Here is a 17,207-nt window from a genome sequence, read left to right on the forward strand (position 1 = left end):
CATATGTTTTAAGACAGACATGTCTCTTGAAATCAAAAAGTTTCTGCACTGCACCTGAACAAGACACGTATGTCGCCAACAGGCTCAGAGAACCGTGTGCTCCTCCCTCAGACTAACAGAGCTACGAATCCCTAAGAATCAATATTTCTTTTCTATTTTTTAACACAGTTAATCTCACTGGCACAGCGCTGCGCACAACCTCCGAGTAAAACCTTCCCCCCAACCTGCCCGCGAACTGAGCGGGGTTCCCGGTGCAGCAGCGTGAGCCTCCGCAGCCGCCAGCCGGACAGAGGACAGGCCAAGTTTTGCATCTGTTTACTGCCGATTCTGAAAAATCAGGCTTAAATGCAAAGCCTAGAGCTCCGATCAGCGCAAACTCTGATATTCGGTAACCCACGCGCCGGAGCCCAGCAGCTGCATGCGGATGAGCATGAGCACCCGTCCCCCGCGGACACCGTCGAGGCGACGCACTTCTGGTGATGCGGGAATAACGTGCATCACACAATGCGACTCCCTTCACCTGCCCCGGGTTCAGACAGGCTACTCAGTGGACGCAAAGGGAGGTTCTGCAGGGGAATGGCTCAAAGTGAGAGAGATTTTCGACCACGGGGTATTAATGCAATGACCTCTGCTGGCACCACAGCTCCTAAGGGACCCAGGTGCCGTCCCCGTCGCTAGCAGGTCCTGCAGGAAACCTCAGCTGCAGAAAGCTCTCATGGGGGAAGCTGGTCAGCGTGGAGTGTGGCATGCCAACCGGCACGCCGTCATGTCAACTGGCACGCCGTCATGCCAACCGGCACACCATCAGGCCAACCGGCACACCATCAGGCCAACCAGCCCGCCGTCATGTCAACCGGCACGCCGTCATGTCAACCGGCACGCCGTCATGCCAACCGGCACACCATCAGGCCAACCGGCCCGCCGTCATGTCAACCGGCCCGCCGTCATGTCAACCGGCCCGCCGTCCTGTCAACCGGCACGCCGTCATGCCAACCGGCACGCCGTCATGCCAACCGGCACGCCGTCATGCCAACCGGCACGCCGTCATGCCAACCGGCACACCCAACGCAACGTCCTCCTCGCGTCGGCCAGGCCGGCCGCCGAGGTCTCGCGCCAGCCCCGGGTGCTTGCGCGCGCTGCCCCGTTATTCAGCTGTTTCTATATTAAAAAACTTGTGTTTTTTATTTATTTTTTTTTTTAATTAAAGCATGTTCACAAATTCCAGGAGCACACACAGAGGGGCCATTCAGCACAGCTCAAGGCCTCGTTTATCCTAACAGCCAGAAAATTAATCAGGCAGCCTTGGCGGGCAGGTACCGCGGGAGCGCCCGAGCCGACGGCTGGAGTGCCGGGTGCCCGTCCTCCGGCACGGCACGGCACGGCGAAGCCGCCTCCCCGGGAAGCCGCCTCTCCGGGGCAGAAATGCAACTTTCCGGCTACCACCGCGCGGGGCCCGAGCGCCTGAGCTGCACCAAGGCTACGGCAGCACGCAGCTTCTCGCGGCGCGCGGAGAAAGCGCGCCGGGGAGCCCTCCGAGCGCGCGGCACGAGCCACGCGCCCTGGCCCACCAGCCCCGGGACCGCGCGGGCGCCGGCGCAGAACCCCCGCAGCTCTCCCGAGCCGCCCCGCCGTCGCCCCGGCAGCAGAAACGGAGCGGGAAGGTGAAATCAGATCACGGGAAAGCGGATAGTTTCTTAATGGCTTGAAATCCAATTAAATTCAACATGCTTACAGCGAGAACGCGACTCCAGCACGCACCCGGCTCCGCGCTGGCTCCAGCCGCATCCTGCCTCGCCGCGGGGAGGGGGCGAAGGTGCCAAGCCCCCCCGGCCCGCACGGCTGCTCTGCGCACGGGGTGGACGTGCAGGGGAATTCGCGACGGGAACAGGAACGCTGCCCCCAGCGCGACTTGGCTGCCGCCTCTCAGCTCGAGCCTGCGATGTGCAGAAACCGACTGCAAAGTTCAACCAAAAACCCTGAATTCCTATTAATCCTGCAGTTGCAGAAATCGCCTCCCCCACAGAACATTTAACATGAGAAAGCACGTGATCAACAGGATAAAAATAAACCGAAAAGCGACTGCCGAGCGCTGGCGTTCCCCGGCTGCGAGGAGGCCGAGGGAGGGAGCTGTGGGAGCACGGCCCGTCCCTGTGCTCCTCGTCCCCGTGTTCCCCGCGGGATGGAAGTGGAAGTGCCGCGTGGCGACCGCACGGGAGCCCCGGCCCCAGCTCCGAACCCCGGCACCGAGTCCGGCAGGGCCGGCTCCGCCTCGCAGAGAGGCTCCGACCCGTTTCCCAGACCCCGATCCGCCCCACGCGGCACAGAGCTGCAAACAGAGCTGTTTCCATCCTGGCAAACCTCACCCGGGATGTGCTTCTGGTTTTCACCCTATTTAAATGGGGAACTTGGGCAAAGAGCTCAGCTCAAGCTTTCGCCAGCTCCTGCAAACTCCCGCTCCTCGTTAGACGCTTTCCTGCAACCCCTCGCAGCAACGCTCAGTGAATTAGGAGGAACGGCCACCGCGGGTCGGCACCTCCGCAAACAGGAACGAAACCGGCAGCAAGGCCCGGCCGGGCAGGCAGCGCACGAGGAAGGGCAGGGAGCTGCCTCCCGCCCCACTGCAGGAGCCCCGGCAGCACCGAACCGCGCGGACCCTTATAAAGCCGCGCTGCTCGCTTATCTATTTGTAAAGCAGCTCTTTTGCTGCTCGCTCCCTTGGCCGGGGCTGCAGGGCAAACCTTCGCTTTTGCATCGCTGCTGTTTAACTCCAGGATCCTGCTCTGCTCTCGGCACCGATGCTTCGCTCACGCTGGTGCGAACAGGAGCTGCGTGTGCGAACCTAAAGGCGAACCGAGGAGCCCGACAGAGCCGCCAGCGCCGTGCGGGAATTGCTTCCCGTTCTTCCAGGAAAACTGAAGACGTGAGCCTAGGGAAAGCCAGGATGCAGGAAGAAAGACGAAAGGCAGCGGAGATGAGAAGTCTCAGCCCTGTCTCGGAAGCCCCCGCGCGGCTCCCGGCAGCCGGGCGCAGGAGCAGCCCAGCTCCTCGCTCCCCACGAACGCGTCGCGCCCGCGAGGCCGAAGGCGTCTGCTCCAACAGCTCCGGCGTGACAACACACGCACGGTGGCACCCCGAGGAAAAACACCGTTTCCGAATAAGCAGCTCAAGCTGAACGTCCCAACGTCGCGTGGAGACGCTAACCACCAGCTCCGCAGCGACTCGGGATTCCCAGCAGGTCCTTGGCCAAACAAGCCCACAAACAAAGATGGACAGGATGAACGGGAAGGGACAGGCGGGGGCTGCATCGAGCCCCGAGCGAACACACAGCCCTCTGCTTTCCCGACCCGCAGCCTCGCCTGCACAGAGTGACTCATTCTTATTGCAGAAGCTGCAGGAAACGGAACGGTTTTGGAGCACGTCAGCCCAAACGAGGGGGAAGAGCAGGTTCAACCTGAGCGTGCCAGGCCGGAGCCGGGGCCCGCAGGCGCCAGTGTCCGCTCGGGGGCTCCTGCGACCGGGGGCGGAGGGAGGAGCAGCAGGGCACGACACCCCCGAGCCCCGCGGATGCTCCGGGGCCAGACTTAAGGACGAGCAGGCTGAGATGCCGGGAGCTTCCCGACCGGGGGGACGTTGGGGGTTTCAGCTAGAAAGGTTTAACGCCGTGCCCTGCACAGCCTGCAATCCAAATATCAGCATTTTCCCCCAGCCAGACTTGTGGACACGACGACGCAGTCGTGCAGGGACGTGTAAACGCGTCTCCGCCAGAGCGGCCATTTAGCGACACGCTGCTGCGGGGGCTGCGAGCTCCCGAAGAGCAACCGAGAGGTTTGCACCAGAGCTGACAGTCTCGATGCTACATGTGAATAACGCTGAGAAAGAGCAATTTTCAGGTCCAGACCTTGCATTCAGCATGCAAAAGAGCGAGCTAGAGAAGGGAGGAACCGGGGGAAGGATGCTCGGCACGGCCGCCGGGCCGGCTCCCTCCCGCCCAGGAAGCGGGGGGCAGGACGCGCCGCAGACAGCGCCGATAAAAGCGCTTGTATTAAAGAAAAAGCCATCATTGATAGATTTCGGTTCGCAGAGGCGCAGCACGGTGCAGCGCTCGCTCTGCATGCTAAGGAGGCGGTGCGGGGGGAGGAGGGAGATTTATGGCAGCTCCCATCAGAAAGCGACCTGCTTTTCCCCGCGGCCCTTCCCAGATGGCGAGGCACCGGGGAGCTTCTCCGGGCGACCCGCAGCCCGGCCCCAGCCTACCCGCACCGTGCCGGCGTCGCGGGGCCGGCGAGAAACGAAGCGGCTCCGACACTCGCTCCCGCGCCGGTTGCTAGGTGAGAACAGCTTCTCGACTATTTTAGTAAAAGGGCTGAAATCGCGCAAGCAGAGCGCGAGCCAGCGCGGCGCGGCCCGGCCGAGGCCCCAGCTGCACGCGCCGCGCTGAAGCCAGCAGCGGGAGCGTGCACAAACAAGAGCAGATGCGGGTTTTAGCAAGCCAGCGATTTGCTTCTCACGGCTCCGCGGGGCCCGGGCTGCCACCAGAGCCCGGGAGGGGAAGAGCGGAGGGTTTAGGTCATCCGATTCATCCAGCATCTTCTAACCTAGCAATCAGCACTGCGCAGGGGGCTGAGCATGCACGAGGCTGCGGAGCAGCAGAGCTCCAGGCTCCCAGGCCAGTTCCTGCACCCGGGGCCCTGGCGAGGCCCAGGTCCTCCAGCGGCAGCCGCCCGGCCCTGCTGCTCCCTCGCAGCTCCTCGACGTGGGGAAAGGTGGGGGGCACCAGCTCGGAGGGGCTGCCGGGGTTTTGCTCCTGCCCCGCTGCGGCTCCAACCGCCCTCCCGGCTGCGGTGCCTGCGAAGCGCCCGGCCCCCGTAGGAGAGCTGCCGAAGAGACGAGAATCTGCATGACAAAACGTTGCAGGATTAGAGCAGCTGAATTTCTGTGGCATCTGGGGGACTTTCAACAAACGGGACGCTTGGTTCTGCAGTAACGCCGCTGCGGCCGAGGCTGCACGCGTCCAATCTGCGCCGCTCCCCGACGCAGAAAGAGCAACACGCGCTGCTCCGCTTGCGTGACTGTCCAAGCGGGCACGAGCGCGGGGCGGCCGCAGCGCCTGTGTTTCTGCAAGTCCGTTCAGGCCTGGCGGGAGCTGCCGGCGGCAGGGTCTGCACGTGACCTGGACCAAACGGAGCTCAACCCCGCCAGCGCTCCGCTCGGGCCAGCAACCACCGCGCACACCGCCCTCCCGGAGCCTCCCCGCGAGTCCGAAGAGCAGCGGCGGAGAGGAGGGGCAGAGGCAAGAAAGAGCCGCAGGAGCCCGGAAAGGGCCAAACGAGCTGCCGCGTAACCCGCTTCGCTCCACCGAACCAGCAGAGAGGGACCTGCTGCCGGCGAGGGGCAGCTCCGGCCACCCGGCCTTGCTGCCACCGGCAGTTTTGACCCAGCCTCACTGAGGTCCCGGGAGGAGCTCGCGGAGGCTGGATTTAACTCAAAGTGCTGGGGAGGGTTATATTAAGTCCTCGCTCTCCCCGCGGATGACTAAAAGCCCGAAAAGCACAACTCCAGCTTGCAGGAGGCCGTGGGACTCGAGCGCAGTGACAGCCTCGAATCTCCGCGGTGGAGGAACTGCTCCCAGCGAGACCCGGTTTAGCGAGCGCTGGGCTGTGCCTCGCACGAGCTGACCTTTAGCAGCGTTACCTGACTCAGTACACGGCAACGCCGAGCAGTAAAAAACAAGCCAGCGATAAGACTGCTCTCCTATTTACTCTGCAGCAGGCACAGGAAGATGGGGAGCAGGCAACCGCGGCGCTGGCAGTCCGGTGCCGTTGAGTCAGCCGTGACTCAGCCGGCAGAGCCGGGCAGAGCCGGGAGCGGCAGCGGGAGCTTGGCTCAGCCCCGCACGCGGCACGAGCCAGCTGCTGCCCACCGCGCCCCAGGTGGCTTCCCAGCACGACCGGCCCCTGCTCCCCGCTGTCTCCGCAAGATACTCCCCTACGTGCTTTTTAATATTAAAATTTGCTAATCTGCTTTTTTTAATGTCTAACCTCCTTTCGGCACGGCACATAAACGAAGGGCTGCACAAAGCTTCACAAGCTGCTTACGCTCCCGGGGGAAAAGCGAGCTTTGCTCTTTGGTTTCTGCGAGGCGGCTCCCGGCTGCTACGGCTCTGGCAGGGACCTCGACGGGCTACAGCCACCTGCACGCGGAGGGCGGCCCGCGAGGCGCAGCAGCGGCGCACGGGGAGCTGCTATGCAAGGGGACGAGCGGAAAGCAGGCAGCGGACGAGCGGAAAGCAGGCAGCGGACGAGCGGAAAGCAGGCAGCGGACGAGCGGAAAGCAGGCAGCGGACGAGCGGAAAGCAGGCAGGGGAAGGCTCAGGCAGAGATGCTGCTCCCACGGCGCTGAATCCGTAACACGCACAGGCTGGAGGCTTACAGCTTTACGTAATTCCTTTTTTTTTTAAAGACAATCTATTTAGTTAACTCTAAAGGACCTTCAGGCCGGGATTCTTGCTCTAGAAGCCATTTTGAAGGAGATGATTTTAAAGGAGCCAAGGCCGAACCGGCTGCGCCCGGACGGTGCGGTTTCAAGCGAGGGACGTGGGTCAGCGGAGGCGGGTGGGGGGGTGACGCCCCGAGGAAATGGGGTGCCCTCGCCCACGTCCCGGCGCCCCACGAGCCGCGACAGACCAGTGCAAGGCTGCAGGTCACCGCTGAAACATTTAAAGGGAGAAAAGCCTCCGCCACGCGCAGAGCGGGCAGCGCCGGGCACGCACGCACAGGCCTGCAGCCGGGAGGCGAAGCCGGGCTCACGGCAGGCCGAGGAGCAGGCGGATGCCGCAGGCTGCAGCGGGATGGGGCAAGAGGGGAGCGGTGGGCCAGGACCCCTCTCCCGTCTCGAGCATCCGACTCCTGGAGTGGGAAATCTCCGCAAAGCGAGCTGCTACGGCAACACCTCAACTGCCGCGAGGGCCCGGGAGCCAGCAGCTCCCTGCTGAGAGTTGACCCAGTGGCCCAACAGGCCCTCGCTGCAAGAAGTGTTTTAGCTGTTCCCTCAACCCCGTTTTATCCCGCCAACCTTACAACGGCCCGTGGGTCTTCTACATCTTCCCCTCTTCTACAAGGTAGTCCTGCCCTTCGGTTGCTTGCAGACTCCCTTCCCCCAAATCTAGACTCTTTAGCATTTTTAAGCATATTCCCATCTTCCAGCGAATTTTATCTCCTTTCACAATCTGTGATCCTGACCTGGCCAGATTGCAGACACTATTTCCAAGTGCCGATTTCCTAGTAAAGTACAGAACGGACCAACACAAACCTCCGTCTATTAAGCCATGCCTACACTGGCTTTTCCGTCCAACACATAGTGCAACCTAGCTTAAGGCACGTACGTGGATTCAATCACGTAGGTTCCTCTGTACCGTATTTACGCCCCCTGCAACCAAACAGCATCATTTTCTCCATCCCCAAAGTCTGCTGCAGCTTTTTCCAGCTGCTTGCAAAGCAAACAGCGCGTTCAGCTCCTCTGCAGCTCCGCGGGGGCCGCCTGTGCCGCCAGCCAGCACCGCCGCGGCGGAGCAGAGCCACGTGCGGCTGCTGCGAGCTGCGACCTGCCCGACCGCGGCGCGGTCCAGCCGCAACAGGCGCAGCAGCACCAGCGCTGCCCGGAGCCGAGCGTTCACCGAGGCCGTGCCGCTCGGCCGTGCCGCACCCGCAGACGCCGCCTTGGCAGCAAAAACGGGGCAAATCGGTCAAACCAACGTCCTCATGGTGCAGCGAATCACCCGCAGCAGCCCCAAAGAGCCAGTGTGAATATTCAAACAGGCCCAAACGGGGACATTATGGAGACCAGTGCACCAGCACGGCTTCCCGGCGGTTTTGCGCTTGTTTGACGACGCCTGTGCACACATCAACAGGAAATCGCTTTTCAGCCTGAAGACAGCAAAGTGCTGTATCGAAAGTTCAAAGCCCAACTACGACAAAGCGCTAGCAGCGAGGTGCACACACACACACACCCCCACACACCACGTACACGTGACAGGCTCACATTCAGACGGGGAACATGTAATTTCCGTACCTGTATCCGAGTCTTTTTGATCTCCATTTGTTCCGACAGTGAAAGGTAACTTGCGCTTTGTGGCTCTCTCTTTCACCTCTTTGCCGCCATCGTTCCGGTCCAACTTGGGAGTCTTGGTCAGAGAAACTTTATCTTTATCCTGGAAAGGAAAGAGACTCATCAGCAAAAGCTCTCCCTGGGCTCTGCTGCCGCGGAAGACGGTCGGCTACTCCCGTACGCCGTCTGCACCGGCGTCCAGACCCGCACAGCGCGTGTCCCGTCCTCACCGCCGCCGGTTTCCAGGGTCAGGTTTCAGCGTGCCGCGGAAACGAGCCTGCTACGGCTGACGGTTTTATGGCCTGTTTTTCCCTGCAGTCTTTGCACTGCTGCCTACGGCACACGGCTTCTTCCTAGGGGTTGGACCCAGCTGCCTCTGCGGGAAGGGCGAGTGGGGAACGGCCACCGAGAGCCCCGCGCCGGCTCGTTCGGCCCCGCCACGCTGCCGCGGCACCAGCGGACTGTGGCCAACACACCGTCTCCTTACGGAGGCGGCAGAATTGGTCACAGCGGCTGGAATGCCGTGCCGAACGCCGCAGCAGCTCCCTGCTGCCGCACACGCGGGGATGGCTGCAAAGAAGAAAGGGGACGGCGGCGGGCAAGGCCGGCCGGGGCACGGGAGCGCTTCCGAACCAACTGCCCCGCCGCTTCGGAAGCGCTTGCCGACCCCGAGCAGGAATGGCCAGCGGCAGCGAGGGGTGCGGGGACCGAGCGCGGCACCGACGCTCACCTTCCAGCACGGGGAGCCGCGGGCTTTTCCCCGGGACCTGCTGTATTTCCAGCACGGGAGCAGAGCACTACTGTCCGAGCTTACGTGGTACCATGCTACTCTGGAGAATACTCCGGCCGTTGATAAGCATGCGAACATCACCGGCCGTTTGAGGGATCCGCATGCCGGCCAGACACACTTCGAGGTGTGCGCCGCGTGCATCCGTACAAGGAGCTGCACCGGAGAGGCCGGTACGGCTCCCATCGGCAGCCTCCTCGCCCCGCAGCAAGGCGGCTCGCTGCACCTCCAGCTCTGCCGCTCTCCTGCGGTCACCTCGACTGCAGGGCGAAGGGTTCAACAGCCGCCAACACCCAGCGACACGCAAGCGGCTCCGCGAGCACCGGGTCCACCAAAGCTCGCGCTCCTTCAGGTCTCTACTTAGGGGCTGATCAGCTTTGAGGCCCAAATCCGTGCAAGCACCAGCTGAAGCGTTTGCAATGGTGGAGACGCTGAAACGGCCCCTTTCCCACGCAGGCTCCCCGGAGTTGTGCAGACGGGGTGCTGCGCTGCCGAGCTCTCCGCTTCTCCACAGCTTTCCTTCCCCGAGCGCCGGCACGCTCCGAGTGAGGCCGGCCCAGCCACGCAGCATGCCCTGAGTCCCCGCGTCCCCCCGCCAGCACAGCCCCTCGGTCCCACGGCGCTGGGTCACCAGCAGTTAGTACGCTAAGAACACACAGAGCCAAGTTATGCACTTATATTTCTGGTATTTGAGAAACTGCATTATTTTAAGCAAGTGCTCCGGGTCTGAGCACTGCACCGCTGCTCCAGAAACACGGCCAAGCCGACCAGCTTGGCGATAAATCGCATTTCGATAATCCAGCAAAACCAGACCCTAAGCTCTAGGTATAGGGTTATACTAAAATAAAAGGTGGCTGACATTTTAAGTCACACGAGGCCACTGCCGGGAGGCGAGAGGAGCAGAGGCAGCAGCATCCTCGGGCGCGGGAACTGGCACGCTGCCGGCGGCACCCGAGCAGCGTCCAGACCTCGAGGCCCCTCCAAGCCGAAAAGAAACCATTTGGGAATCCCTTTTTTGGTGAAGCAAGCTGAACGAGCCCGTCTCCCAGCTCAGCGGCTCCATCCCCGGCGAGCAGAGCTGCCGCGGGGCTGGCGGGAGCCCCGGCGCGGGCGGCCGAGGGGATGCACTCCACCGCGCTTGCGCCCGGAGGAAGGGGAGCCTTGTTGGAGGTGAGGCCCGGGGAGCCTCTCCTCGCCGCGCAGGTTATCACAGCACCACGACGAACTCACAGCAGCCGACACACGCCCCGGCACCCTGGTTAAACCTTCTGTGCCTAAATACTTCTGTCTTATTCTTCTGATGTGAACAAAAATAGTTTGCAGTAACAGATTATTCCAGTTTTACTGCCAACTGCAACTCCGAACGGCTCAGCCGTGTAAATCGGGTCGGGGCAGGTATCAGTTCACAGCCAGGGTCCGGGGAGAGAGACACCGACCCCCCCAACAGCCAGGGACGGCTGAAAGGCAGCACTTACAACCCGACACTAAGTTATTCCTTGTGCAAATCGAGTCAACAGTGAGAACTGCCCCGGACCGTCCTCAGGACCGCGGGACAGCAGCAGGCGGGTGCCCCTTCCCCCCCGACGCCTCCTCCGCACGCGAGCTCCAGCGGCAAGGCTGCACTCGCAAGCCATCAACCCCTGCTAGTGTTATGCTGCAAGAGTACGCGAGCAGCAGCGTTAATGCGGGGTAAAACATTGTCCTCTGCGGCTGTGAGCGACCGGAGAGGCAGGTCTCCGAGAGACAGGCGCTCCCGGGAGGCTGCTGAAGACGCCGGTCACAGCGGACGCTTCCCCGCAGCAGCAGCGGCTGCGGCGATTCCTGCACGTGGCCGCCTCGCTCGCGCCCTCCGCGGCGGCTCGTCCGCGCGCTGCTCAAACCCCGGGCCAGGAACGCGCTTTCCGCCTGCGTTCGCGGCAGCAGGCCGGGGAGCCGGCTAAGCTCTTGGCACTCAGCGGGGGGATTTCCTAGGTTTTCAGCATTTATTCCAGACACCGGTTTCAGGGTGAGAACCAGGCCAGCCGAAACCTGCCGGCGGCTGTTTGCGACGGCCTGCCGCGAACGTCCCCGCGCAGAAGCATCCCTGAAGCCGGGCAGGCGCCGGTGCAGCTGCTGCTCCCACCACGCTGCGCGCGAGCCGGTGCTCGTCCGGGGGAAGGAGAAGGCACGGCCCGGGCCAAAATGCTGCTTATTCCAGAAAGTTACTGCAATATTCTCAAAAGCTCCATGCTAGAGCCAGAGAGAGCAATCAGACCGAAAAGCTTCTCAGCTGCGAAGGGGAGCCGGGCGCGGAGGCTCAGACCGGCTGCGTGGGTTCCCAGGGTCGGACAAGCTCAGACAACGGCCCGTTCGCGTTTTCCCCAGCGCTCAGAGCTGCTAATCCAGTAAGTTTAGCAGAATTAAATACCAAGGAATGAAGGAAGCTGCAGCAGCCCAGGCGCTGCTTTGAAGATTAATTTGTACAACAAGCACTGCAATAACCTCTCACTGTAACCAGAGCAAGGAGGATCCCAGCTTCGCTCTTCTGGAAAGCAGCTGCCCGTCGGGGTAACTCTCAGACACTGCACTGAAACGACCATGGAGAAATCAAGGCAACCTGGGGACTAACACTCCTGGCAATAACGCGTATTCTCGTTTTCTTGTTTTAAGCTTTGCTTCTGTAATGATTTCCACTTTTGCAATGAAGGCTGTAGTCCAGCTCGACTAAACGCGGTTTTCATCACGTCGGCTTGTCTCGCGCTCAAACCAAGCGCGGAGACCTCCCAACGATACCAGATCCAGGTTTTGCAAACGGAGCAAATCCGAAGCGACCAGTGTCACGGAGGAGTCGCGTGCAATCCCATGTGCAAGCCTGCGTGCAAGCCTGCACACGACTCAGGCGCGGGGCCCCGGGCGCTTCTCGCCAAAGGGAGAAGAGGCGGTCTGGGGGATGCGGGTACGATGGAGGCAGAGACAAGCTGCCCTTCGCAGCCGTCACCGCAGGCGCTCCGGCGAAGAGGGGCAGCAGGCACCGCTTCAGGCACAATCCCCTCCTGCCTCGTCTCCAGCTCCACTTCAGCAGATGCATCATGGGCTGCCAGCGGCTCTCGGGCTTTGGGTGTCAAACCCCAGAGCCCTTCGTTCTCCAGACAGAGCTCAAAGTGTTTCTGACTGCAATACCGGTAAAAGCCAAGCAGCAGTGAGCAAAACCCGCATCGGCAACGGGGCAGGCAGAGCCCCCCAGCACCGACCAGGCGCTCCAGACCTGCTGCCGTGGGAGATGCCCCACGCGCCAAGCTAATGCATCCCGGTCCTGCGTTGGACAACGAGAAAACCCTGTAAAAAGCAAACGCCGTGCTAACGGGAGTTTGTGTGCATGAATGGAGACAGCACGCTGTCATTTCCTGAGCCGCTTTCTGCCCAACGAGGAGAGGCGAGCAGAGGGGAGGAGAAGGCCTTTTCCCCTCTGTTACAGAGGGAGGTGGACAAAGCTCTGCCCGCTCACCAGGACACGGTGGAAACCCAACCCTGACAGCCCCTAAATTCCAGTCCCTCGCTTGCGGCCCTTCCAAAACCGGGGTACAACATACACACATGCACGCCAAGTGTTAAAAAATCTGAATTTGTGCCATGACCAATGTTGCAAAAAACATTCAAAATACTGAGAAAACTGGAATTTAAGTCCCATTTTTACATGCCTTCACTATTGCGGTGTTTGGCCATGGCAGCGATGGGGTTTGACCAGTCTAGAGCAGCCCAGCAAAGCGCTCCCCCAGCAAACCTGCCCTGGCCACCGAGGAACGACCACCCGTATCCCCCGGGAAAGGGGGGGGACAACACTCTGAGCGGCTTTTCCAACGCAGCTGCCATCTGGTCCGCGCAGTCACCCTGGGCTGGCTACTACAAGCAAGCCCGCTGCCGGGGTCAAGCCCAGCTCTGCTTAGTATGCGGCGCAGACGTGCATTTCTTCAAAGCCACTGCAGCAAAAACGCAATCCAGGCTACGCGAGTCAGCCTGTTTCCCCACGGAGAGAAATCCTCTATCGCAGCCTCCAAACGCAACCTATAACCGTGCAGCAAGTGATTTACGTCCTGGGCACGTCAGGAAATGGTTTCGACAGCCGACACCGTTCCTGCCGCGGTGCTCTGCTCTGCTCAGCCTACGCGATTAGGAGTAAACTGTTCCTGGAATGGGGTTCTGCAGATCTATACAAGAAAGGAGAATTATTCATATATGGTATGCATATTTTTAAAAAACCCTTAAGGCTGAATTCAACCAGAAACGGCTCCTGCGGCGGCAGATCCTCCCTGACCTCGGTCCCGTCCCAGCAGAAGGCCATATAAGGCCTGCAACGCCGATCCGCGCGCCGGCCGTCCCGCTGCCTCCGGCCAACCTCGGGAGAAAAAACTCCCTGCGGAGGAGCAGCGAAGCGGGCTGGGCTTTGGATGCGCTGGCCACGGAGACGCAGCGTTCAGCCCGCCGGGACAGCCGGCAACAGAGCTGTCGAATATCCTATACCCTCACTTTAGTTCGGTCCTAGCGTTTCCAAGCCTGGAAATATGACGTCTGTTTGTTTAATGTCAAAACTCCTGTTCGTATTAAGGTCACGTTGGGAGGAAAACACCTGTGCATAACAAAGCTCGGGCTCTGCAGCACTCTCCTGAGCTTGGGCACGCCGCGGCTCTGGCGACCGCCGGGTCCCGGCACGAGGCGCAGCTCCTCCACGCCGGGGCCGTGCCGGCAACACGGCTGCTGTCCCGCGCCTTAGCCGAGCCCTGCGGGCGAGCGACCTCCAACTCGCAGGCTGGAAGCGTTGACAAATGCAAGACAACGAGACAGCAGCTTCCTCGCAGGCAGGTACCGCAGCGCCCGCAGACGGCAGGTCTGACGACCGAGCGCTTTCACCCCTAGTCATCGCTCCAGCTCACGTTTCGGAGTTAGCTGGAAACGGGATGATGTGCTGCACCATGTCCTTCGGCCAATTAACTTGGTCTCAGCTCAGTCCCTGGAGAACAGCAGCCTGCAAGTCTCCTCGCTGCTGCGAGGACCCGAATCAAGTGAGCAGAAAGACCGTCCCCCTCCGTCCCCGTCCCCCAGGTCCGCGCTGACGCCTGCCAGCGGGAAGCACGAAACCGTGTGCAGGTTATAGGCAGCCGAGGGAAACAACTACACTTCCCAGCATCCCTACCGGCATTCAGTAAATCCACTCTGTAAATAAAATGTAGTCTTTAAGCTGCCACGAGTGGATAAAATAAAATGGAAGTTGATTCATATCATGACTGCTCCCTTCCCTCCCGAAGCACCTGCTCCAGCACTAAGCTGCTTATACACAGCACCGAGAAATCCCTGTATCTGCGTGTCCTGCGCTCCAGCCCGCGTGTCTGGCGTTCAGCCTCGCTCGCCACGAAGACGCAGGGCAAATTTTGGTACCTTCACTGCCTACCCGACGGCAGCTGTTTCTCCCCACCCAACACCGCTGCTGCCAGTTTTTGCCCTCCCCCTAAAGGCCCCCCGCCCGGGCTTCTCCTGTTGGGTATCCACCGTCTTCCTCATTTTGTCCACAACACGGCCTCAGTTCTTCAGGGAAAGCAGAGTTACTGCAATTACGCAGCCCAGGTGAGATCCCAGGGACTGGGAGAACAGGAGATGCAGCATCATCGCTGCCCGTAAAGCTGAGTCTCCTCCATCAGCAAGAGCTGCCGGGGAACGCCGAGGAACTGGACCAAGGCGGGAAAGGGGGTGTGGGAGGTATCTGTGTCCATAGCGGAATACCATAAATGTAGGTTCTAATTTTTACTTAAAGGTAACATTTTGTACACAGCTTTCTTCACAGCTATTTACTGGAAACTACCAACACACTGAGAAAGACCAAAAAAGCTGCAAGGGAGGAGGCACAGCTTACGGCTGGAGCAGACGGCAGGAGTTTGGGGTATGGGAAAGAAGGGGAGCAGCATACGCTTATTTATCCTTAAACTCAGATTTCATTTCAGCATCCTCATCTCAAGCACAGTCAAAACCTAAACAGCCCAGTTAAAGCCCCAAAAGCAACAGTTTCAGCAGAGCAACCCCATGCCGGCTCCTGCTCGGCTGTTACCTAGAGCCCAGACTTGGGGGTGAAGCCAGAACAGCTGAGCGTCTCACACAGGCTCCGCATTCACAGCGGTGAGGAAAGGAGGAGGAACACTGCCCTCACACAGCGGTTACTTAAGAGATCGCTGCATTATTTCTTCTTTCAAAGGCTTAGTGTAGAAAGCTTAAAAAACTGACAGCATTTCTGGAAGGGAGCGCTTCCCAGGCGTCCCCAGCGCTCGGCCAAGCGGAGGCTGTTCAGCTGCAGCGCTTCCCAGGGAGCGTGACAGCCACCAAGGAAATAAAACGGACCTCATCCACCGGCTTAGCGCCGATGAACAGGCTGATCCGGGTTCAACACCAGGTGAGAGCAGCCCAGGGCAGCCCCCGGCACATCAGACACTGGCCTGGCTTGAGGACATCGGCACGAGGGGCGGCATCCCAGGAGGAAGGCAAGCAAACAGGACACGCTACCTTTTTCCCCGTTTGTTTCTCCACCATGTCGTTGCTGAGGGAGAAATCTTCTGGCTGTGGTGTTTTAGAACACCCACCCTTGGGCATCGTTCTGCCTTCCTTACTTGATCTTCATTTATGCTGCCATCGCCTCATCATCAACCGTCTGTTTGGAGAGAGGAAAAGAGAAGTTAGACATCTCAGAAGGACCTTAGCAGGGGGGGAAAAGGGGAGACGCTCCCTGGGGAACAGAGCTGGAACAGAGCTGCACCAGACTCCCCAAAGCGACACCGTGCACCTGGGCTCAGCGCGGGCACGAGAGCCGCTGCCTTCTGCCGCCTTTCGCGTGGAGGCAAACAGTGACCTGCCGTGGGAGCAGTAGGTTAGGTTAAATTTAACTTCCTTCATGTGCAACGGGCAGCCTGAAACGGATCGTGCCCCAGCGGAAAGCGGCACGCCTCCTGCTCCTCACCTACGGCATCGCTCAGAGTCTACGCGAAGCTGCTCGCAGCCGCGGTGCCCCCGGGACCAGGGACACCGCGGCGGACCCTCCGCCTGCGCGTTGGTGGCACTGAGCACTTTGCTGCCACCGAGTTTGTCACGCTGATTTCCCACCCGCTCAGAGGACGAACGCAGAAATCCCCCCGCTGTGCTAAATCACAAAGTCTGCTTATAAAACGTGCTTTCCGAACGGGTCTGCATCTTGTGACACGGGAACAAAACGCCAGCCGGGGACGCGGTTCCCCGAGCGGCTGCGGCTGGGGGCTGCCCCCCCCCACGGCGCCTTGGCCTAGGTGAGACAATCGGGGGGATAACAAAGAGCTCCGCGCCGCTGCCGCGGGTTGCCTGGTTACGGAGCTGAAAAGACGGCTGACATCTGAAACACGGGGAAGTACGAGCTGGAAGGGAGATCAGAGAGGCAGGCTGCAGCCGAGGCAGGCAGGGCCTTTTTAGGTGAACAAAAATATCTCCTCTCCTGGGACCAGAGGCTAAAAAGCATCCGTGCAACAGTATATTCCAGACTGGTGACCCACATCGATTCCTATAGCAGAGGTCTCATTGTACTCGCGCTGAAACGGTATAAACAGGGAGCATTTGGAAACTCTTCCCCCAGCTAATTGCCACCTGACAACACTACACACTGCACCCATTAACTTCTGATAATAGCGGCTGGGTTTCTGCACAGCTACAACTGCGGGAAACTGCCCAGGAACAAAGTCGCTCCGGAGCTCCGTCGCACGACCGGGAATTCGGGGGGCGGGCGAAGAAGCAGCAAATTCAGGCAAAGAGAGGAGCCGGAGCCTCCTGCCTGCCGGGCACCGGGGGGCAAGGGCAGCTGGTAGTTGGGATGCCGAAACGTGTCCCGACGAGCAGCCGCGAAGCCTCAAGCCCCCGGCTCAGTGCTTTCATCAGCACGGTATTTCAGCAGCTCCATGAAGATCCCACCGTGATTTAAATGTTTCGTTTACACCTCACAGGCTTTAGGGCCCTTCGGGTTGGTTTGTGTGTTCTTTAAAAACACAACTAGGAAGCGATTCACAGGCACCAGCCCAGCCCTGCAGCAGCACCAGCCGCCGGACCGAGCAGCCCTGAGACGCCACGGAGGTGCCACCGAGGTGCCATCCCGGCACCGGTGGCCCCAGCCAGGAGGTGGCCTTTCCTCTAGGACCGAGAGGGCAGCGAAGGAGCCCCGACACCGCGGCTGAACCGGAGGAGACACGAGCACGCGGCGAAGGCCGACCGGCTCTCCTCGTCGCTGCCCCCGCGAAGCCAGAGCGGAGGGAAAGTCCAGGAAACTCAGCACACGAGCCCGACT

The 17,207-nt window shown here is 60.6% G+C and overlaps 1 protein-coding gene across 4 annotated transcripts in view; it reads right to left on the bottom strand.

Annotated features, from left to right (window-relative positions):
• The window catches only part of ANKRD11 (ankyrin repeat domain containing 11), a 149,944-nt gene that overhangs the window by 20,300 nt on the left and 112,437 nt on the right, over window positions 1–17,207 (bottom strand). For 3 of the 4 annotated variants that reach the window (XM_064519829.1, XM_064519827.1, XM_064519828.1), the window contains 2 exons: window positions 15,413–15,557; window positions 8,068–8,206 (listed from right to left, as the gene is read on the bottom strand). In XM_064519829.1, the coding sequence (XP_064375899.1) occupies window positions 8,068–8,206; window positions 15,413–15,499 (226 nt within the window). In that variant the 5' untranslated portion in view covers window positions 15,500–15,557. Of the gene's footprint in view, window positions 1–8,067; window positions 8,207–15,412; window positions 15,558–17,207 lie in introns of those variants that run through there. The other variant, XM_064519830.1, reaches the window with a different exon arrangement.

The sequence above is a fragment of the Dromaius novaehollandiae genome, chromosome 13 (assembly GCF_036370855.1).
Source record: "Dromaius novaehollandiae isolate bDroNov1 chromosome 13, bDroNov1.hap1, whole genome shotgun sequence".
Lineage (NCBI taxonomy): Eukaryota > Metazoa > Chordata > Aves > Casuariiformes > Dromaiidae > Dromaius > Dromaius novaehollandiae.